General features: G+C 48.7%; 1 protein-coding gene across 1 annotated transcript in view; it reads left to right on the top strand.

Moving 5' to 3' along the window:
• Positions 1-17981, top strand: part of LOC147098460 (uncharacterized) — a 182762-nt gene extending 164781 nt beyond the window's left edge. The window contains exon 9 of the mRNA XM_085970070.1: positions 16979-17981. Within this exon, the coding sequence (XP_085826196.1) occupies positions 16979-17215 (237 nt within the window). The 3' untranslated portion in view covers positions 17216-17981. The remainder of the gene's footprint in view (positions 1-16978) is intronic.
• The last annotated feature ends 4885 nt before the right edge of the window (positions 17982-22866 follow it).

Genomic DNA, 22866 nt, shown 5'->3' with positions numbered 1-22866 from the left:
CCTCTTTTCCGCTCTCTGCTGAGGCCCACGCCGCCTTCAAAAGCATTAAGTGGGATATTGAGCGGGCCACGCTACAGGCAGTGGACGAGAACACTCCCTTTCAAGTGGAAAGTGATGCGTCTGACTTTGCCTTGGCGGCCACCCTCAACCAGGCGGGGCGGCCCGTAGCTTTCTTCTCGAGGACCCTCCAAGGGCCCGAGATCAGACACTCCTCCGTGGAAAAGGAAGCCCAAGCCATCGTGGAGGCAGTGCGCCACTGGCGCCACTACCTAGCCGGCAAACGCTTCACCCTACTTACCGACCAGCGGTCGGTAGCGTTTATGTTTAATAATAAACAGAAGGGGAAGATTAAAAATGATAAGATTCTCAGGTGGCGGATCAAGCTCTCCACCTTCGAGTATGACATCATTTACCGGCCAGGGGCCCTTAAGGAAACCCCCGACGCCCTCTCACGAGGGATGTGTGCCAGCGCCACCGGGGATCGGCTACAGACCCTCCACAACGACCTCTGCCACCCAGGGGTCACACGGCTGTTCCACTTCATAAAGTCTCGCAACTTACCCTACTCGATTGAGGAAGTTCGGTCTCTGACCAGGAACTGCCGCACTTGCGCTGAGTGCAAGCCTCGGTTCTACTGCCCAGATAGAGCCCACTTAATCAAAGCTACACGGCCCTTTGAGTGGCTCAGCTTAGATTTCAAGGGCCCCCTCCCGTCAGTCGACCGCAGTGTTTACTTCCTGAACGTTGTGGACGAATACTCCCATTTCCCATTCGCCTTCCCCTGCCCAGACATGACCAGCGCCACGGTCATTAAATGCCTCAACAGCCTGTTCTGCCTGTTCGGTATGCCGAGCTACATCCATATGGATAGGGGGGCGTCCTTCATGAGTGAAGAGCTACGCTAGTACATGCTGTCCAGGGGGATCGCCACGAGCCGTACCACCAGCTACAACCCCCAGGGTAACGGCCAGGTGGAGCGAGAGAACGGGACAGTATGGAAAGCAGTCACTCTAGCCCTAAGGACCAAGGGCCTCCCTATCTCCCGCTGGCAGGAAGTCCTCCCAGATGTGCTCCATTCGATACGGTCGCTATTGTGTACTGCCACTAATGCCACGCCTCATGAACGAATGTTTGTCTTTCCCCGGAAATCCACCTCAGGCGTATCCATGCCGTCATGGCTCTCCACCCCAGGTCCGGTATTTGTACGAAGGCATGTGAGGGGCCACAAGACGGACCGTCTCGTGGAGTCAGTGCACCTACTCCACGCCAACCCCCAATACGCGTATGTCCGGCACGCCGATGGAAGGGAGGACACCGTGTCCATAAAAGACGTCGCCCCAGCCGGTAACGACAACAACCACGACAACAACAGCAACAACGATCACAGCAACTCTTACCCACCCACTATCCTTTCATCACCCACTGAAGAACATCGACCAACGGTGCCCCCACCAACTACTCCTTCAACAACCCTGGCGGCGCCACCGGCAGAGACCCAGGAGGCCACCGGGGACACCCAGCTGACACCCGCGGCACCACAACAGCTACGTCGGTCACAGAGGACTATCAAACCCCTGAACAGACTAAATCTGTAGAAGGGGTGAATGTGATGAAATATGCCATTCATCAGGCACTCTGTATTCTCTGTGTTTGATTGTGCCAGTGACTGTGACAAGCAGGGGAGTTTAGTTTCAGTTTCATTTCCTTACCTGTATTGTATTGTGTGTAGGGCTCCGCCCATACCTGGCCCCTACTTAAGCAGGCCCCAGCGTGTCTCACAGGCAGTACAGCAGATCTCTGGATGAGAGACACTTCTCCACTGTGTATTACTTTCTGAGTTAATAAAAGCCTTGCTTTGCTCCGTTAACGTTGAGTCTCGGATTCATTGAGGCACATCACTAGGGTACTTAAGGAAGTGGCCCTAGAAATAGTAGATGCATTGCTGGTCATCTTCCAAAATTCTATAGACTCTGGATTGGGGGTAAGGTATTGATTTGGATAGAGAACTGGTTGGCAGGCAGAAAGCAAAGAGTTGGAATAAACGGGTCTTTTTCTGAGTGGCAGGCAGTGACTGGTGGGGTACTGCAGGGATCGGTGCTAGGACCCCAGCTATTCACAATATATATTAATGATCTAGACGAGGGAACTAGATGTAATATCTCCAAGTTTGCAGACGACACAAAGCTGGGTGGGCATATGTGCTGTGAGGAAGATGCAGAGAAACTCCAGTATGATTTGGACAGGTTAGGTGATTGGGCAGATGCATGGCAAATGCAGTATAATGTGGATAAATGCGAGGTTATCCACTTTGGTGGCAAAAACAGGAAGACAGATTATTATCTGAACGGCAATAGATTGGGAAAAGGGGAAATGCAAAGAGACCTGGGTGTCCTTGTGCACCAGTCGCTGAAGGTAAGCATTCAGGTGCAGCAAGCGGTTAAGAAGGCAAATGGTATGTTGGCTTTCATAGCGAAAGGATTCGAGTACAGGAACAAGGATGTCTTGCTGCAGTTGTACAGGGCCTTGGTGAGACCACACCTGGAGTACAGTGTGCAGTTTTGGTCACCTTATTTGAAGAAAGATGTTCTTGCATTGGAGGGAGTGCAGCGAAGATTCACCAGACTGATACCTGGAATGGCAGGAATGACGTATGAGGAGAGATTGGGTCGATTAGGCTTATATTCGCTAGAGTTTAGAAGAATGAGAGGGGATCTCATTGAAACTTATAAAATTCTAACAAAACTAGACAGACTAGATGCAGGAAGGATATTCCCGATGGCGGGGGAGTCCAGAACCAGAGGTCACAGTCTAAAGATAAGGGGTAAGCCATTTAGGACAGAGATGAGGAGGAATTTCTTCACCCAGAGAGTGGTGAACCTGTGGAATTCTCTACCACAGAAGGCAGTGGAGGCCAATTCATTAAATATATTCAAGAAGGAGTTGGATATATTTCTTAAGGCTAAAGGGATCAAGGGATATGGGGAGAAAGCAGGGACCGGGTACTGAATCTGGATGATCAGCCATGATCGCATTGAATGGCGGAGCAGGCTCGAGGGGCCGAATGGCCTACTCCTGCTCCTATCTTCTCTGTTTCTATGATGACCTTTTGACTGACAACAGCTTATCGAGCTGAAACGTTAGCCCTGATTCTCTTTCCACAGATGCTGCCTAACCCGCTGAGTATTTCCAGCATTTTCTGCAATTAAAAGGGATGAAAAGATAAAAATCATTCTAAAACTATCAAAGCAAGGGAGAGAAACCAGGCAGCTGTTTCGAGCGACTGGTAAACCAGATGGGCAAGCCTAGCCTGCCCTGTTATTCTGCCTTTCTCTTACCCGAACTTTATAAACATCGCACCGTACCTCGAGACACTGTTCAGCAAATATTCCCATGATATCTTCTCAGGGACTATTTGACAGACAAAAACACAAGTGGAATGAATTGTAAAATATTCCACAAGTTGGCCACAGTATCCAGGCCGACACCAGGCAGGTTCTGTGTGTGTCTGAATCGTGAGCTGTGTGTGTGAATCGTGAGCTGTGTGTGTGAATCGTGAGCTGTGTGTGTGAATCGTGAGCTGTCTGTGTGAATCGTGAGCTGTGTGTCTGAATCGTGAGCTGCGTGTGTGAATCGTGAGCTGTGTGTGTGAATCGTGAGCTGTGTGTGTGAATCGTGAGCTGCGTCTCTGAATCGTGATCTGTGTGTGTGAATCGTGAGCTGTGTGTGTGAATCGTAAGCTGTGTGTGTGAATCGTGAGCTGTGTGTGTGAATCGTGAGCTGTGTGTGTGAATCGTGAGCTGCGTCTCTGAATCGTGAGCTGTGTGTGTGAATCGTGAGCTGTGTGTGTGAATCGTGAGCTGTCTGTGTGAATCGTGAGCTGTGTGTGTGAATCGTGAGCTGTGTGTGTGAATTGTGAGCTGCGTGTGTGAATCGTGAGCTGTCTGTGTGAATCGTGAGCTGTGTGTGTGAATCGTGAGCTGTGTGTGTGAATTGTGAGCTGTGTGTGTGAATCGTGAGCTGTCTGTGTGAATCGTGAGCAGTGTGTGTGAATCGTGAGCTGTGTGTGTGAATCGTGAGCTGTGTGTGTGAATCGTGAGCTGTGTGTCTGAATCGTGAGCTGTGTGTCTGAATCGTGAGCTGTCTGTGTGAATTGTGAGCTGTGTGTCTGAATCGTGAGCTGCGTCTCTGAATCGTGAGCTGTGTGTGTGAATCGTGAGCTGTGTGTGTGAATCGTGAGCTGTGTGTGTGAATCGTGAGCTGTGTGTCTGAATCGTGAGCTGTGTGTCTGAATCGTGAGCTGTCTGTGTGAATTGTGAGCTGTGTGTGTGAATCGTGAGCTGTGTGTGTGAATCGTGAGCTGTCTGTGTGAATCGTGAGCTGTGTGTGTGAATCGTGAGCTGTGTGTGTGAATTGTGAGCTGTGTGTGTGAATCGTGAGCTGTGTGTGAATCGTGAGCTGCGTGTGTGAATTGTGAGCTGTGTGTGTGAATCGTGAGCTGTGTGTGTGAATCGTGAGCTGTCTGTGTGAATCGTGAGCTGTGTGCGTGAATCGTGAGCTGTGTGTCTGAATCGTGAGCTGTGTGTGTGAATTGTGAGCTGTCTGTGTGAATCGTGAGCTGTGTGTGTGAATCGTGAGCTGTGTGTGTGAATTGTGAGCTGTGTGTCTGAATCGTGAGCTGTCTGTGTACTCCTCGTCCTCCTCCTCCTCATGCTCCTCCTGCTCCTCCTCCTGAGGTGGTAGTCCAACGTGAGGTGGCAGTGCCTGAGTCCTGCGGATAGCCAGGTTGTGCAGCATGCAGCAAACGACGACGAATTGGGAGACTCACTCCTGCGAATACTGGAGGGCTCCCCCGGAGCGATCGAGACAGCGGAACCGTTGCTTGAGGACGCCGATTGTTTGTTCTATGATGTTCCTAGTCGCTTGATGGCTCTCGTTGTATGCCTCTTCAGCAGGGGTCGTGGGCGTGCGGAGCGGGGTCATGAGCCAGGTACACAAAGGATAGCCTTTGTCTCCGATAAGCCATCCTCTTGGGTGAGGCTGTGCCTGGAACATGTCAGCCACAGTTGTCTGTCGCAGGATAAAGGCATCGTGGCTGCTGCCTGGAAAGCGGGCATTGACAGTTAGGATGCGCTGCCTGTGGTCACACACCAGCTGTACGTTGAGGGAATGGTAGCCCTTCCGGTTGCGGTAAGCCTCGGCATGCTCCAGAGGTGCCCGCAAAGCCACATGCGTGCAGTCAATGGCGCCCTGCACCATGGGGAAGCCCGCTATTCTTGCAAATCCCACTGCACGCTGCTGCTGCTTGTCCAGGGTCATGGGGAAGGAGATGAATTGATGTCTCCTTCTGAAAAGGGCATCGGTCACCTGGCGGATGCAGCAATGCACGGCGAACTGGGAGATGTTAGCGATGTCCCCAGCAGCAGATTGGAAGGAGCCGGTGGCATAGAAGTTGAGAGCCACCGTCACCTTCACTGCCACCGACAGAGACGTCCTGCGCATCAGCTGTGGCTGCAGATCTCTGTGAAGCAGCTGGCAGATGTCTGCAACCACCTCCCTTCTGAATCGCAGCCTCCTAACACACTTCGCGGCAGACATGGTCAGATAGGAGGACTGCTGGCGGTATACCCTGGGTGGGTAAGGCCTCAGTTGGCGACGCCTGTTGCCCCCTCTGCGTCTAGCCAGGGCTGCCACTCTCTCACGGCGTCTGTAAGCCCTTCTGGCATAAGGCTGAAAGTCAGCGTTGGCACCCAATGCAGCCCCCATTATATGCTGGCAAACACTGAGCTCTCAATGAAGGCAAAGATAATTGCTAAGCTCTGGCCTGAGCCAAAAATACCTGTCCTAGTGTTGGCCCAAACCAGTAAGCTCTCCTCCTTGGTCTCTCTCAAAAAAACCGTTGCACAAGAGTGAATGCTGCAAAATGGCTGGCCTTTATAGTGCAGGGTAAGTGCCGCCTCGGCTGTGTACCGTTCCACTTCACAGTCGCTAGGGCCGCCCGGCGCACAATGGCCCGGTGTGAGTGAAGTTCCGGTTCGGGGCGCACAAAGGGCGTTGCACGACGAAATGACGTCATGATCTGCGCGCGCAGCAGGGCGCACGCTAAGACTTTGCGCCGGCGCTAAATGTGTACTGAAGTTGGGGCGAGGCGCAGATCGCGCTGCGCCCGGGCGCTAAGCGCCTAGCGCTCGAGATCTACTCCTCCTAAGGCGCTAACGGCTGGCGCGCCCAACTGAATTTCTAGGCCTTGGTGTCATAAAGAAGACCGAGGAACCGACTGACTGGGTAAATTCCATGGTTTGCGTCAATTCAAAAAAGACTGATAAATTGCGTGTCTGCATGGATCCCAAGGACCTTAATGCGAATATAAAAAGAGAGCACTATCAAATCCCAAAGAGAGAGGAAATAGTCAGCGAAATGACAGGAGCAAAATTCTTCTCCAAGATGGACGCCTCGCATGGATTCTGGCAGCTGAAACTTGATGAAGAGAGTGCTAAGCTGTGCACCTTTAACACCCCGTTTGGTCGATACTCTTACCAGCGCCTGCCCTTCGGCATTAGCTCCGCCCCAGAAATCTTCCACAGAGCAATGGAGCAAATCATCGAGGGCCTGGATGGTGTGCGGGTGTACGTGGATGATCTGGTAGTATGGGGCTCCACTCAGGGAGAGCACGACACCAGACTGGAAAAAACACTTCAGAGGATATGGCAGTATGGACTCAAACTAAATAAAGACAAATGTCAGTTCAGCGTCAATGAAATCACATTCCTCGGGGACAAGATTTCTGCAGAAGGGATTCAGCCAGACAAGTCAAAGGTAAAGGCCATACATGACATGGAAAAACCAAAGGACAAGAAAGGGGTTCAGCGGGCCCTTGGCATGGTTAATTACCTAGGGAAATTCATTCCAAATCTGGCAGTGAAAACCGCTCACTTGAGAAAACTGCTGCACCAAGAGGCAGAGTTCCAATGGGGACATGAACATGAGAATGAATGGAAGGGGCTGCTACACATTCTAGCAAGTGAACCCCTACTGAAGTTCTTCTGCCCTGAAAAGAGGACAAAAGTGTCCACAGATGCCTCTAAGGATGGATTAGGGGCTGTCCTTCTACAGGAAGATGAAGGAGAATGGCGACCAGTGGCATATGCATCACGCTCCATGACGGCTACAGAGTGCCGGTATGCGCAAATAGAGAAGGAGTGCCTGGGCTTGGCATTTGGGTGTGAAAAATTTCACACCTACATCTATGGACTTCCCAAGGTTATCCTAGAAACTGACCATAAACCACTGCTAGGGATCGCAAAAAAGAATCTGTGTGACATGTCATCACGGATACAGTGCCTAATGATGAGACTACAATGTTATGATTTTGAGCTCACATATGTGCCAGGGACACAAATGTTCATTGCAGATACACTATCCAGGGCTACGCCTCATGCCACACAAAACAGTGAAACAGAAGAGGATGTGGACCTTCATGTGGATATGGTCTATGCAGCATTGCCCGCCTCACAGGAACAACTATCAAAGATAGCCTCAGAGACATCAAAGGACCCTGTTCTGAGGAAAGTGATGAGAAATCTTCAAGAGGGCTGGAAGAAAGGGTCATGTAAACAATATCATCATATTCAGTCTGAGCTTTCTGTGATCAATGGACTACTGCTTAAGTGTGACAGGATTGTAGTGCCCACCTCTATGCGACGAGAAATGCTTAACAGGATACATGAAAGGCACCTGGGTGTGGAAAAGTCAAAAAGGAGGGCACGTGAGGCACTCTACTGGCCAAACATGAACTCTGATATTGACCAGATGATCAGTGAGTGTGCTACATGTCAGGAGTATCACTACAAGCAAACAAAAGAGCCCCTCATTACCACAGAGCTCCCATCACAACCTTGGCAAAAGGTAGGAACTGATATTTTTCACTACGAAGGAAAAGACTATTTGTTAGTCATTGATTATTACTTTAATTATCCTGAGATTGCTCTCCTACCCAGCACCACGTCAAGAGCTGTGATAACTCACCTGAAGTCAATCTTTTCCAGGCAGGGCATCCCTCGAACTCTGGTCTCTGATCATGGCTCTCCCTATGCCAGTCATGAGTTTCAGCCGTTTGCTACAGAGTATGAGTTTAAGCATGTAACCTCCAGCCCGCTCTACCCTCAAGCCAATGGAAAAGCGGAGAAGGGGGTGCAGATTGTGAAAAGACTATTAAAGAAAGCAGCACACAGCAACACTGACCCATATCTGGCCATGATGTCGTACAGGGCGGCCCCGCTGGAAAGTGGCAAGTCTCCAGCTGAGCTCTTACTGGGTCGCAAAATCCGTACTCGACTTCCCAGGCATGTCACACCTGATCACAGAGATGAGGTATGGGCAGACAAGGCCCGGAAACTTCAGCGGAAACAAAAAACGCTCCATGACCGCACAGCCACTGCACTAGTGCCTCTACAGGAGAAGGATGTAGTTCGCATTGAAGGGCCTGGGTCATGGAATCAAAGAGCCACCGTTCTACAACAGGTTGCCCCCAGGTCATACAGTGTCATGACAGAAAATGGCAATGTGATTCGCAGAAACAGGAGGCACCTACTGAAAACCACCGAGACCTATCAGCCGCAGGAGGGCAGAGAGGATGAGCTGATGATGGAAATCCGACAGAGTGACGAGGAGACGAGGGCAATGCCACAAAGTGATGAAGTACACAGGGGTGACAATGAGACAAGGGATCCGTGTGGTACAGACATGAACTTAATGGAAACAACTGGGTTGGCCCAGCAAATACCCGCTCGGCTACGCAGGTCACAGCGCACCAGAAAGCCTGTCGTTAGACTCGACCTGTAGACAAGGGAAAGAATGTAAACCGCTAATGGACTTCTGAGTGTGGGTAGTGTTTATATGTACTGGCAGTTATTGCAAGGTATAGTTACACTGACAGTTTTTACATGTTGTTAATAGTAGTTACACTGACTGTTTTTATATGTTGCTAATATGTGTTCTATGTGTTATGTTATGGTGTTTACTGTTTACATCATCGTTGAGGGGGAAAGATGTACAGATAACTGTAGCTGTAGTAAAGACAGCTGCTTTACGGTAGCTGTAGTAAAGACAGCTGCTTGACGGCAGTCTGATAAATAGGAAGCCATCTTGGCCAGGCGGCAGTACTGCACGAGCTGGCACTGACTCAAGACCTAATAAAGAGTACTCAACGATATCTACTCGTAAGCCTCTTAATACTACGATATAAGATAACATTACAGTTTCCTGGCCCCAACGGTCTCCTTTTCACTATGGACGTACAATCCCTGTACACCTCCATCCCCCACCAGGATGGCCTGAGGGCGCTCTGCTTCTTCCTTGAACAGAGGCCCAACCAGTCCCCATCCACCACCACCCTCCTTCGCCTGGCTGAACTTGTTCTCACATTGAACAACTTCTCCTTTGACTCCACTCACTTCCTCCAAATCAAAGGTGTTGCTATGGGTACCCACATGGCTGTGCCTGTCTTTTCATGGGATATGTGGAATACTCTTTGTTCCAGTCCTACTCGGGTCCCCTCCCTCACCTCTTTTTCCGGTACATTGGTGACTCTATTGATGCTGTTTCCTGCTCTCGCCCTGAACTAGAAAATTTCATTCACTTTGCCTCCAATTTCCACCCTTCCCTCACCTTCACATGGTCCATCTCCGACTCTTCCCTTCCCTTCCTCGACTTCTCCGTCTCCATCTCTGGGGATATTTTATTGACCAACATTCACTGCAAGCCCACTGGCTCCCACAGCTACCTGACTACACTTCCTCCCACCCTGCCTCCTGTAAGGACTCTATTCTATTCTCCCAGTTTCTTCGTCTCCGCAGTATCTGTTCTGACAATGCCACCTTCTATTATGTCCGTGTATGATTGAGACACGGACAGCAGGAGTTGAACAAAACAAGTCTTTACTGAAAGGAGTCAATCGGGAAACTGAAACTACAGAGGCTCTCTAGCGCCTTTTATACAGGGGTGGTCACTGCCGGTACTGCAGTCTGAGACCAGTTATTCTCTTAAAGGTACATACACAACAATTCCTCCCCTTTTAGATAAACAGTACTTAACATTCATTTAACAACTAAATGATAACTAATTACAATCACAATTACGGTTGCTAGATACATTGGTTAAGTTTAAGCAATTATAAGTTCAGTCTTTGAGGAGGCTTCCTGATTCTGTCTGGATAACGCCTCTTTGGGGTATCAGGTTCCTCTGGCAAGGTTGAGTCGGGATCAATGTCGTTGTTTGGTTCATCTGCTTCCAATATTACCGATTCTGCGGTAGCTGCAATTGGTACGTCGATTTCATTACCAGGTGTATCAGATCGTGGTGTGGAGTTGACGTTTTCCAGTGACTCTAGAATTTGGTCAGCATGGCATCTTACAATGCCCTCTCCAACGTCCACGGTATACATGAGAGGTCCTTGCCGTGTACAAATCATTCATGGCTGCCATTTCTCAGTGCGGTAGTCCCGGGCCAAAACTGGTTGACCTATCTTAAAACTCCTGGTCGGCGTTTCATTCATATTCTGAAACTGCCTGTTCTCCACATCTCTTCAGACGTTTGGCTTAACCAAATCCAAGCGGCATCGTAGTCTTCGATTGAAGAACATCATGGCTGGAGTTTGGTTGGTAACCGCATGTGTCGCATTCCGGTAGGCAAACAAGAAGTTGTCCACCTTGTGTTGTAGGGGTATATCTTCATTACACATTGCCTTGATAGCCTTCTTGAATGTTTGAACAAACCTCTCGGCCAATCCATTAGTGGCTGGATGATATGGGGCAGATGTGTAATGCTTAACACCATTGTTCTTTAAGAACCCCCGGAACTCTTCAGACACAAACTGTGGTCCATTGTCAGAGCAAATCTGTTCAGGCAGCCCATTCCTGGCGAATATGGTTCGTAAAACTGTGATAGTTTTTTCCGTGGTGGTTGAGGACATTTTTATTACCTCTGGCCACTTTGAATGTGCATCCACCGCAATTAAAAACATCGAGTCCATGAAGGGACCAGCAAAATCAATGTGCACCCTTTGCCATGGAGATGAGGGCACTCCCATGGATGTAGAGGAGCTTGTGGTGGGGCGTTTTGGACCTTCTGGCATCCTGCACAGCTCTTGGTCATCTCTTCGATTTCTCTATCGATTCCCGGCCACCACACAAACACTCTGGCTAAGTTTTTCATTTTTACCCCACCCAGATGACCCTCATGAAGCTCATTGAGCACTCTATCCGTCAACTTAGGTGGAATTACTACTCTGGATCCACACATCAAGGTTCCTCTGCACACTGACAGCTGTTCTCTTCTCGGCGAGAATGCTGGCAGCAGTGGTTCGCCATGTGCTGGCCATCCCTTCATCGTTAAATCATAGACCCGTGATAGTGTCGGGTCATTCCATGTTTCCTTTTCTATGTTTGCATTCGTCACAGGGAGACATTCGACTATGGTCGAGTGGAATAACTCCATTGGATCCACTGCAAGGTCTTCTTCTTCCACCGTCGGCAACGGTAGGCGTGACAATCCATCAGCATTCCCATGCTGTTTAGTTCCTTTGTACTCGATGTCATAATGGTGTGCCCCTAGGAAAAGGGACCACCTCTGCAGCCGTTGTGCTGTCATTATCGGTACGCCCTTCTGAGGGTTGAAAATGGAGACAAGAGGTTGATGATCGGTTAGTCGAGTAAATTTTTGACCGTGCAGCTAGTGATTGAACTTCTTCACCCCCCACACTAGGCTGAGGGCCTCTCTGTCAATCTGGGCGTAGTTACGCTCGGCAGAAGTTAACGAGCGTGACGCAAAAGCTATCGGCCTCTCTAAACCATCAAGGAATTTATGTGACAGTACCGCCCCAATGCCGTAGGGAGACGCATCACACGCCAGTCTGATCGGCAGTGCTGGGTTGTAGTGAGCCAATACTTCTCTTGAAGTGATTAAGTCCTTACTCTTCTGAAAGGCCCGCTTACAGTCATTGCTCCATTTCCATGCTACTCCCGTTCGTAGCAGGGTGTTCAGTGGGTGCAGGATTGTCGACAAATTCGGCAAAAACTTATGGTAGTAATTCACCAATCCGAGGAATGACCTCAGTTGCGACACATTTTCAGGCGCTGGGGCCTTAACAACCGCTTCAATTTTGTCAGGGGACTTATGTAACCCCTCTTCATCAATCACGTGGCCACAATACGATATCTGTTTCTTAAAAAACTCGCACTTGGGGTGGTTGGCTCGTAGCCCATGCTCCCATAGTCTAGTGAGCACCTGTTCTAGGTTATTAAGGTGTTCACTGTCACCTTCACCTGTCACAAGGATGTCGTCCAAGTAACACTGAGTCCCCGGAATCCCTTGCAGGACTTGTTCCATTGCTCTTTGCCATATCGCCGGAGCCGATGCTACTCCGAATACCAATCGATGATACTGGTAAAGACCTTTGTGAGTGTTTATCGTGAGATACTTCCTAGAGGATTCTTCAACCTCCATCTGCAAATATGCTTGTGCTAGGTCAATTTTTGTAAAACGCTTCCCTCCAGACAGTGAGGCGAAGATGTCTTCTATCCTTGGAAGAGGATATTGTACTGTGTGAAGGACTGGGTTCACCGTCACCTTGAAATCCCCACAGATGCAAACCTTCCTTGGCTCCTCAGACTTATTGCTTAACGTTTTCTTCATGACAGGAACGATGGGTGTTGCCCACTCACTCCAGTCAACCTTAGACAACACGCCTGCCTTCTCCAGATTCTCCAGCTCTGCCTCGACGGCTGGGCAAATTGCATATGGTACCGGTCTTGCTTTGAAAAACTTGGGAATTGCATTCTCTTCTATTTTTATCGAGGCGGTTACGCCTTTAAGAGTGCCCAGTTCTTGTTGAAATACCTCTTTGGCGTTAGCTAAGATTGTTGACAATCGTCCAGGAGTGACGTCGTCATCTTTTTTACCGTCCACCGTCATTGCATGAATGGAGTGCCAATCTAAGCTTATCTTCCTGATCCATTCGCGTCCCAATAACGGTGGTCCACCATTTTGCAGTATGTAGAGATACAATTTCCGTATTTTCTTGCCGTTGTATTCGACAGGCACCCTTATTTTTCCTCTGGGGTATACTTTTTGCCCCGTATACATCGTCAAGACGATTGATGTCTCTCTCAAGGGTATGTGTGAGAATAGCCGCTCGTAGTCTCGTCGATTCATGACGGTTAGCGCTGATCCTGTATCCAATTCCATTTTAACTTGGGACCCTGCTATCGTGAGGGTGACCCAAATGGTTCGGTGATCCTCTTTTGCGATTACATTGTGAAGTTTGAGACAGCTTAGTCTCCTGTTCCCGGATTCACTATCGCTCATCTGGTCTTCGGAACTACTGTCTGTCATCTTTTGTACTTTCTTGTACGGTTCCTTAGTAGCCTTTTTGTTGTTGCTGGTCTTCTTCCCAGACCTGCAAACTCGTGCAATGTGTCCCATCTTTCTGCATTGCCTGCATATTTTGTCCTTGGACCAGCAGTCCTTCTGGTCATGGTTAGTTCTGCCGCAGCGATAACATTTTGCAATGCCCCGTGTCATTTCGTGGGTGCCGTATTCCTGTGGCTTTTGTTGAATTTCCACAGCTCCCCTGGCTGCTGCTTCGTATGATACTGCCACGCTGAAAGCCTTATCTAGCGTCAGCTCTTTCTCTGAGAGTAACTTCTTCTGTGTTCCTTCACTCAGGAGTCCACAGACAAATTTGTCCCGTAGTGTATCTGCCAGTCCTGCTCCGAACTGGCAGTGCTTTGATAGCTTGCGTAGTTCCGTAAGGTACTCAGCATTGCTCTCATCTTTATGCTGAGTTCTCCAGTGGAATTTAAATCTTTCGGCTATCAACAGCGGTGCAGGGTTTAGGTGTTCCTGTAGGACAGCAACAATTTCGTTAAAACTCTTCGCCTTCGGTTTGGCTGGAGTAATCAGGTCCCGCAATAGGCCGTACGTTCTAGCGCCCATTAAGTTTAGCAATACCGATGCCTTTTTCTCATCGGCTATTTCGTTTGCCTTGCAAAATACCTCAACTCTTTCCACATACGTGGTCCAGCCCTCTATTGTATTATCAAAGGCAGTGATACAGCCAGTCTTCGGCATCTTGAAAATCTAAAATGGCGCCTCCCGCGCTTTGCCTTCTTCCCCGATTTAACAAAATGGCGCCTCCCGCGCTTTGCCTTCTTCCCCCGCTGATTAAGATGGCGCCTCCCACGCTTTTGCCTTCTTCCCTGCTGTTGCTGGCGCTGCTTTCCGTGGTTTCCGTTGCAACCTGCAGCTCCTCGCGGTTTCCTGCGCGTTTAATATTTCTTTTTTTAATTATTTTCCTGTCGTGGAACAACCCTGTGGGACTCTTGCCTCCCTCTTCTCGGGTCTATACGCAGCCCGGTTTCGTAGCACCGGCCGCGCCCTGTGTGCTCCACCCTCTCTCTCTCCTCTTCCCGACAACGCTGCTCGGCCCCGTTGCAAGCCACCCGCTCGAATTCTAGACCGCCGCAGCCCAGGAAGGATCAGTGTACTACCTGCCACCAGCCCGATTAGCTGAAGCACCGTCGACAGGAACCAGGCCCCGCTTTCGACAGCTTCTCCAGCAATCTTCAACTCCGCTAACACAGGGGCGGATGCCCACGGTCGACGCCCGTTTCTACTGCTTCTTTCTTCCTTCTGGCCTCGACCTCTGCTCACTTCGCTGCAGGAATGGATCCCAGGAGGTGGTGCAGACTGTAGGTAAGTTCGTATCTGCTCGTCGCCAGTATTATGTCCGTGTATGATTGAGACACGGACAGCAGGAGTCGAACAAAACAAGTCTTTACTGAAAGGAGTCAATCGGGAAACTGAAACTACAGAGGCTCACTAGCACCTTTTATACAGGGGTGGTCACTGCCGGTACTGCAGTCTGAGACCAGTTATTCTCTTAAATGTACATACACAACACCTTCCATACAAGTGCTTCCGGTGTGTCTTCCTTTTTCCTCAACCAAGGATGCCCCTCTACTGTGGTTGACACGGCCCTTGACGTGTCCATTCAATTTCCCACACTTCTGCTCTCACCCCTGCCCCTCCCTCCCAGAACCACGATAGGGTTCCCCTTGTCCTCACCTTTCACCCCATCAGCCTCCACATTCAACAGATCATCCTCCGCCATTTCCGCCACCTCCAGCATGATCCCACCACCAAACACATCTTCCCCTCCCCCCGCCTTCAGCATTCCGAAGGGACCGCTCCCTCCACGACACCCTAGTCCACTCCTCAGTCACCCCCAACACCCCTTCCCCTTTGCCCGGTAGCTTCCCGTGCAAGCGCAGGAGATGCAACACCTGCCCTTTTACCTCCTCCCTTCCCACTGTCCAGGGCCCCAAACACTCCTTCCAGGTGAAACAGCGATTTACTTGTACTTCTTGCAATTTAATATACTGTATTCGCTGCTCACGATCCGGTCTCCTCTACATTGGGGAGACCAAACGCAGATTGGGTGACCGCTTTGCGGAACACCTCCATTCAGTCCGTAAGCGTGACCCCGAGCTTCCGGTCACCTGTCACTTTAATTCTCCACTTCACTCCCACTCTGATCTCTCTGTCCTCGGCCTATTACATTGTTCCAATGTAGCTCAACGTAAGCTTGAGGAACAGCACCTCATCTTTCGATTAGGCACTTTACAGCTTTCTGGAGTTAACATCAAGTTCAACAATTTCAGACTATAAACTTGGCCCTGTATTTCTTTTTTTCTCTTGTTTTCTCACATGGTAGCTGTTGCTGATTCTGCCATTGCCATTTACACCTCATCTAGAGTCATCTTTTGTTTCTTAACTTGTCCCATTACCTCTCCTTTCGCCTCGCACCATCATCCCTTTTGTCAGTCAATCTCTCCTGCCTTCCATCCTATCACAGACCTTCCCTTTGTTCTTCCATCCTATCACAGACCTTCCCTTTGTTCTTCCATCCTATCACAGACCTTCCCTTGACCAAAAGAGGATCACAGACCTTCCCTTTGTTCTTCCATCCTATCACAGACCTTCCCTTTGTTCTTCCATCCTATCACAGACCTTCCCTTTGTTCTTCCATCCTATCACAGACCTTCCCTTTGTTCTTCCATCCTATCACAGACCTTCCCTTTGTTCTCCAACCTATCACAGACCTTCCCTTTGTTCTTCCATCCTATCACAGACCTTCCCTTTGTTCTTCCATCCTATCACAGACCTTCCCTTTGTTCTTCCATCCTATCACAGACCTTCCCTTTGTTCTCCAACCTATCACAGACCTTCCCTTTGTTCTTCCATCCTATCACAGACCTTCCCTTTGTTCTTCCATCCTATCACAGACCTTCCCTTTGTTCTTCCATCCTATCACAGACCTTCCCTTTGTTCTTCCATCCTATCACAGACCTTCCCTTTGTTCTTCCATCCTATCACAGACCTTCCCTTTGTTCTTCCATCCTATCACAGACCTTCCCTTTGTTCTTCCATCCTATCACAGACCTTCCCTTTGTTCTTCCATCCTATCACAGACCTTCCCTTTGTTCTTCCATCCTATCACAGACCTTCCCTTTGTTCTTCCATCCTATCACAGACCTTCCCTTTGTTCTTCCATCCTATCACAGACCTTCCCTTTGTTCTTCCATCCTATCACAGACCTTCCCTTTGTTCTTCCATCCTATCACAGACCTTCCCTTTGTTCTTCCATCCTATCACAGACCTTCCCTTTGTTCTTCCATCCTATCACAGACCTTCCCTTTGTTCTTCCATCCTACCACAGACCTTCCCTTTGTTCTTTCCTCCCCTCCTCCCTGCCCCTGCTTAAAAATCTCTCTTCTCGAACCTTTTCCAGTTCTGACGAAGGGTCCTCGACCCAAAACGTTGACTCTGTTTCTCTCTCCTCAATGCTGCCTGACCTGCTGAGTGTTTCCAGCATTTCCTGCTGTTATTTTTATTTAAAGATTGTTCCCTTGTTGTTTTGCAGGTGTACTGTGACACCATCGGTGAGGCCGTGTATGTGAATGTTGCAGCGAGCAATGCCCAGCAGATGAGGCAAGAGCTGAAACCCTGTCGGACAAAAGCAGGCTCCGATAATAAGGTGAACGTCACCTCTGACCAGGGAGATCAGTGGAGTCAAAACCCGCACCCCACAGGGGACCAGCAACTGTATGAAGTGATGCCACCTGAACCCGTTTATGAAAATCTAAAGAGGCTTCCATGAAAGGATCGGTGTAACCATTGGATTAGGCAAAGGCACGTGGATCAGTAAAATACTTGTTGTCAAAACGTTACATATTAGATAGAATTACATAGAATGTTGCAGCACAGAAACAGGCCATTCGGCCCAAATGCTCTGTGCCGGTGTTTATGCTCCACACGAGCCTCCTCCCGTCCCTCTTCATCTCCCCCTATCAACATATCCTTCTATTCCTTTCTCCCTCATGTGTTTATCCAGCTTCCCCTTAAATGTATCTATACTATTCGCCTCAACCACTCCCTGTGGTAGTGAGTTTCACTCTCTGGGTAATAAAATATGTAATATAATAAAATAATAAAACAATGGATAAAATGTGTATTTCTTTTAGGTTTTCAGGGTGTGTGGAGCACAGGATGTGTGTGCACCATGGTCCAGGTGTAACGGAAAGGCTTGTTCAGCCTGTGCGTGAGATCTAGGATCGGGCTGTGAGGTGGATGAGTCGTCTACAGAGGACCTGGGTCAGGCAGCAAGGGTACAGCCTGCACGACCCTGGAGCCAGCCTCTCGACGAGCAAGGGGTGAAGATGCTGCCTGGAGGGTGGGAGTGACTGCGCACGCTGCTATATCCAGGGGTCAAGGGGAGGGTATTAGCATGAGGGACAATGGCTTCTCACACTGGTACGGAATTTCTGCAGTATTAAACGCAGCCTTTTCTGGAGTACTTAACTTCGAGGCTTCATGACTTTGTAGTTTATGGTGTTTACACGGATTAAAATAATGGCCCAGAAATTCGGGTCGGAGGCTTCCCGCGGGTGCAAGTCTCCGACCTGCACTTACCTAGCGCGCCGGCCGTTGTGCTGTGGGCCCGCATGGGATTCTGATCCTGGGCCTCCTCCAACTGCCAGCGCGCAGTGTTTGCGTATCCCAGGGGCGCAGTTAGTTCGAAGCGTCCCCTGGGATCATGTGGGCCATGGAGAGCTAATGGTAGCAGGGAATCTGTATTCATAGATTTGACAGGACGAGCTGTCAAATCTATGAATACAATTCAGCCTCAAAACATCACTAAAACTTCAAATACATTTTTAAAATATCACTTTTTAAAATTAACTATAAATTACATAAAATAACTTTTAAACAATAATTTAAATTTTTGACAAAATAATTACATTTTCTAACGGGGCTAAAAATAAACTTACCTTTCTTTAAAGTTTTTAAAATAATAAACCTGTGGAAAAAATGTTTTAATTTAACTTAATTCACCACTTTGTTAAAAGCAGGCCTTGCGACTGCTTTTTACAAGCGTAACTCCTGCAGACTTACCCTCCCGAAGAAACCTGTAAAAAAACGGAAGTTCCAGGCGTACGCGCTGCCTCTCCAGCGCACGCGTTCGACCTGTGAACACCTTCCTTTAAGGGAACGGAAGTTCCGGTTTCCCGCGCATGCGCAGTGCATGCACGAAACCGGCACTTTCGTTGGGCCAGCGCGTACTCGCCCGTGGGGACCCGAAGTTCTGGCAATGACAAGGCCCCTGGTTTCCAGACACCTCCCAGCATTCAGTGCAACAGCTGAACTCTATACTGAGTGACAACAGACAACGCTGGAAAAACTCAGCAGGCCAGGCAGCATCCATGGAGAGAGAAACAGAGTTAACATTTCAGGTCTGGGACCCTCGTCAGAACTGGAAAAAAAGGCCACTTGCTTTAGAATCTATCCCTCTTCCTGCTTTTTTTCCAGTTCTGACGAAGGGACTTCGACCTGAAACGTTAACTCTGTTTCTCTCTCCACGGATGCTGCCCTGGCCTGCTGAGTTTTTCTGTCGTTAGTTCGGATTTCCAGCATCCGCAGTATTTTGCTATCTACACTGAGTGGGCAGATCTCAAGCTGGAACGGCATTTGGGGCAGTTTGTGGGCCTCATCCCCGGCGAATCTCGAAGGGACACCTCCGGGCAATGTCGAGGACACGTTTTCCTACAACATCCTTGTAAATCTTTCCTGCGCTTTCTCCAGTGCTTCAACGTCCCTTTCTGTAGCATGGAGACCAGGGGCTAAACGTACGGGCCTCCTCCCCGTCAGAATCAGACTGGTAGCGAGACCTGAAAACGGTGCGTGAGACCTCGCTGCATTTGCTGCCGCTGCCATTCTCTGGGGGGGTCCATCGATTAGGTGGCTGACCAGCTGCAGACGGTGACACCCCGACTGAGTGAAAAATTGAAATCGGGGTATGGTCGCGCCATTAGGACTCGAGTGCCCATCGAGCGGGAGCAGCCTGCACCGTGCTGCCTCAGGCTGGTGTCAGCTGGTGCGGGGCTGGAGGTCCCGGAAGGTAAGTTAGACTTCGTTGTTGTGGGGTTACCCTGGTTTACCCACCCCCTCCTCAGACCACCTGCTTCGAGGCTGGCCAGGCGGCCTGCTATTGTGGGGCTCAGAGTTAACCATCTGCCCCCAGGACTCTCGATTTCAGAGGGCAGCCCGTGGCCAGATACAAGCGAGGCCAGGTCCTGGAAGGCGCAGAGGTCTTGGGGTTCCTGGAAAGGGGTAATATACTGGCATGGATTGAAAATTGGTTAACAGACAGGGAACAGAGAGTAGGAATAAATGGGCCTTTTTCGGGATGGCAAGTGGTGACTAGTGAGGTACCGCAGGGATCAGTGCTTGGGCCCCAGCTATTCACAATATATATCAATGATTTGGATGAGGGAACCAAATGTAATATTTCCAAGTTTGCTGATGACACGAAACTAGGTGGGGTTGTGAGTAGTGGGGAGGATGCAAAGAGGCTTCAAGGTGATTTAGACAAGTTGAGTGAGTGGGCAAATACATGGCAGATGCAGTATGTAGGATTCTCAAAATTTACAGGTCCCCCATTATGAAAGAAAAGCCATATTAAAGTGACTTTGGACCCTTGCTAAAAATCTCAGGAGGATAAAAAGCATGTTGGGCCCAGCAGGGAGATTCAAGGTCAAAAACAGACTTGGCATTTTTTTTAAAAAGGACACGTTCAGGCATGTTTTGGGAAAAAGGCTGCAACAAAGAATTTGGGATCTACCTATGCAGTAGCCAGTTTTGAGTATTCGAGGTAATCAAACTGGGGGAACTGAAAAGCGTCACTCAGCCCCTATCAAGAAATTTACATGCTAACAATAGACCCACGGAAGAACAGCCTTACAGAACCATCCAAAATCTTGCATAATGCAAAACATGCCACCAACCAACAAAAGAACCCTGGCCCCCCACAGGAAAAGACAACTTTACTGCAATTAAACAAGAGGTTAAACAATCGATGGGACCATCCCGAAACTACTTTAAACAACGTAATCAGATTAGGAGGCCCCAATTAGTATAATTGAAAGCCTGTTTTCTAAAGACAGAATACAGTAGCAGTTCAGCAAGGTGGGAGTTCAAGAAGTACAGAGAGTTCCAAGTTCGAGTTCAGTAAATGCAAGCACCTCGAAGCAGTTCTCTCTCTCTCTCTCAGAAGAAGTAACACACAAGAAGAAACTAGAGCAACAGTTTCAGCGACCATCGGACACCTCGCGGCAACAAGGGCCTTATGAAACAACCAACCGAACATTACCATCAGCCAACCGGGTAATATTGGGCCACCGCGACCAAAGAAAACCAACTCGGAAGAAAATCGAAGAGTCGCAAGTTTTTTCACTCTACAAACTATTCCTGCGTTTGGTGAGCATTATCCCTGGTCCTTCAGAGCCTAACTTAGCTAGTAAGGTGGGATTGGGAGGGCTGAGAGATTTTGTCTACTGTAATTTTTCCCTCGTGTATGTCGAAGTGTTTTCCCCATTTTATTAGAGTGTTACTGTTGTGTTGTATTTTCTTTCTCAAATAAAGATCAAAGTTCTTGCACCAAAATCAGTTGTCTGCTGCACTTTTCATCACAACCCCCAAATAAGTCCAGGGTCTAGAACCAAGGGAGTGGGAGCGATTCGAACCGCTCATAAGTCAGAGGCGAAGCTGATCCACACACCACCCCTTACAAGTATAATGTGGATAAATGTGAAGTTATCCACTTTGGTAGGAAAAACAGAAAGGCAGAGTATTATTTAAATGGTGATAGATTGGGAAATGTTGATGTACAAAGGAACCTGGGTGTCCTTTGTAAGGGGTCCTTTTAACGAGCTTATGGTGTGCTAAATCGGTTTTGATTTTCGCACTACTCGTGAGCGGTTTCGAAGCGCTCCCCCCTCATGGTTCTAGACACTGGGCTTATTGCCAGACAACCTTTGTGTGTTGGCCCAACTCGTGACTCGGAAGACAAATGGTCAGATGAGACAGATTGAGTTTTAAATCAAAACGATCTTTATTTTTGAAAGAGAATGTACACAGAGAAAAATGGCAAGAATAAATGCAGACGAAAAATAACGTTTCTCACAGAGGACTAAATTATACACTGAGAAATATAACTTTAAAGCATATAAACAGTTCTAAAATAGCGATAAGCTAAAAGCGGGGGTGAGGGAAGCGCACGGACACATCGAGGGATAAATCACACTCCTGACTTACAAATACCCTTAACGTCACAAACCCTCCCGTTACTGAATATACCTCAATTATGTCAGTTAGGTAGAGTTGGGCCTTTATGCTCACCAGAATTTCAAAACCCTTCTGGACCTTGGTACTTCTTGTTACGTCTGGAATTTCCGATCTTCCTTATGGGACCGGCTCCTGGACCCTGTTACTTGGTGTCGTCCGGGACCTCCGACCTTCCTTATGGGACCGGCTCCTGGACTTGCTCTCCTGTACAAACTTTGGAAGTCCTCCAAAATCCTCGAGCCGTTTTCTGTTCCGCACGGTCCTCGAACTCCTGATGGTAACTGGACTTGGACTTCACGGTGTGAACCGTCTCCGGAGGAGTCTTCCTTACTCTGGTCGAATCTTGGACTGACTTGCTGACGATTTACCTGAATGGTTATACTCTTTTCTGGCCCTAATCTTGGTGCCAAATCAACCGTTTTCCTTTGTTAAGGTTGCTTTAACAAAAGCAAGCACATTAATTTTAACTGCTCGCAAATCGAACTAATGGGAATCCGATTAGTGTCCCTTCGTTTGTGTGTGCTCAGCAGTTTCTGAGATCGGTTACCGCTTTGCCATAATGGGAATCCGTTTAGTGTCCCTCCGTTTGTGTGTGCTCAGCGGTTTCTGAGATCGGTTACCGCTCTGCCAGCGATTAGCGCACCTTCAGGTGCTAATAGTTTTGTTTACTGCTGTAACCACATTACAATATCAAAAACAGTAAGGTTCTGGATTCTTCTAATCGATGATGACTCAGACTGCTGTTAGGTACTGTGTGTGTGTCCTTTTGAACTGGGCCATGAGAACTGCCAACTCCATTCTGTGTTCTCACAATGTGGCCACTTCAGGGGCCCTACCCGTATACTGTATTTCATGGATTTTTGCGAATCCTACAGTCCCCCCTGTGATACAATGAGCATCTTCAATCGTCTTTGTATCATAAAATGTCTTTGGGTGAGCACAAATCCGTTCCCTCCCCAACTGACCTTCCCCGTAATTTACCTTGCTAAGGAGTGTACCTCGCCTGCACTTTCCTCATTCCGAACAATGAAGTTTGAGAAAACATTTCCTATTGGAGACAAACCTTTAAACAATATACAGACTCACCTAGAGTCATAACAGAATAATCATAATACAATATAATGCGAA

This window comes from Somniosus microcephalus, chromosome 29 (assembly GCF_052327205.1).
Source record: "Somniosus microcephalus isolate GS21.2 chromosome 29, FLI_Smic_1.0, whole genome shotgun sequence".
NCBI lineage: Eukaryota > Metazoa > Chordata > Chondrichthyes > Squaliformes > Somniosidae > Somniosus > Somniosus microcephalus.
Note: the sequence above shows the minus strand (reverse complement) of the source record. Positions and strands in the feature narration are given on the sequence as shown.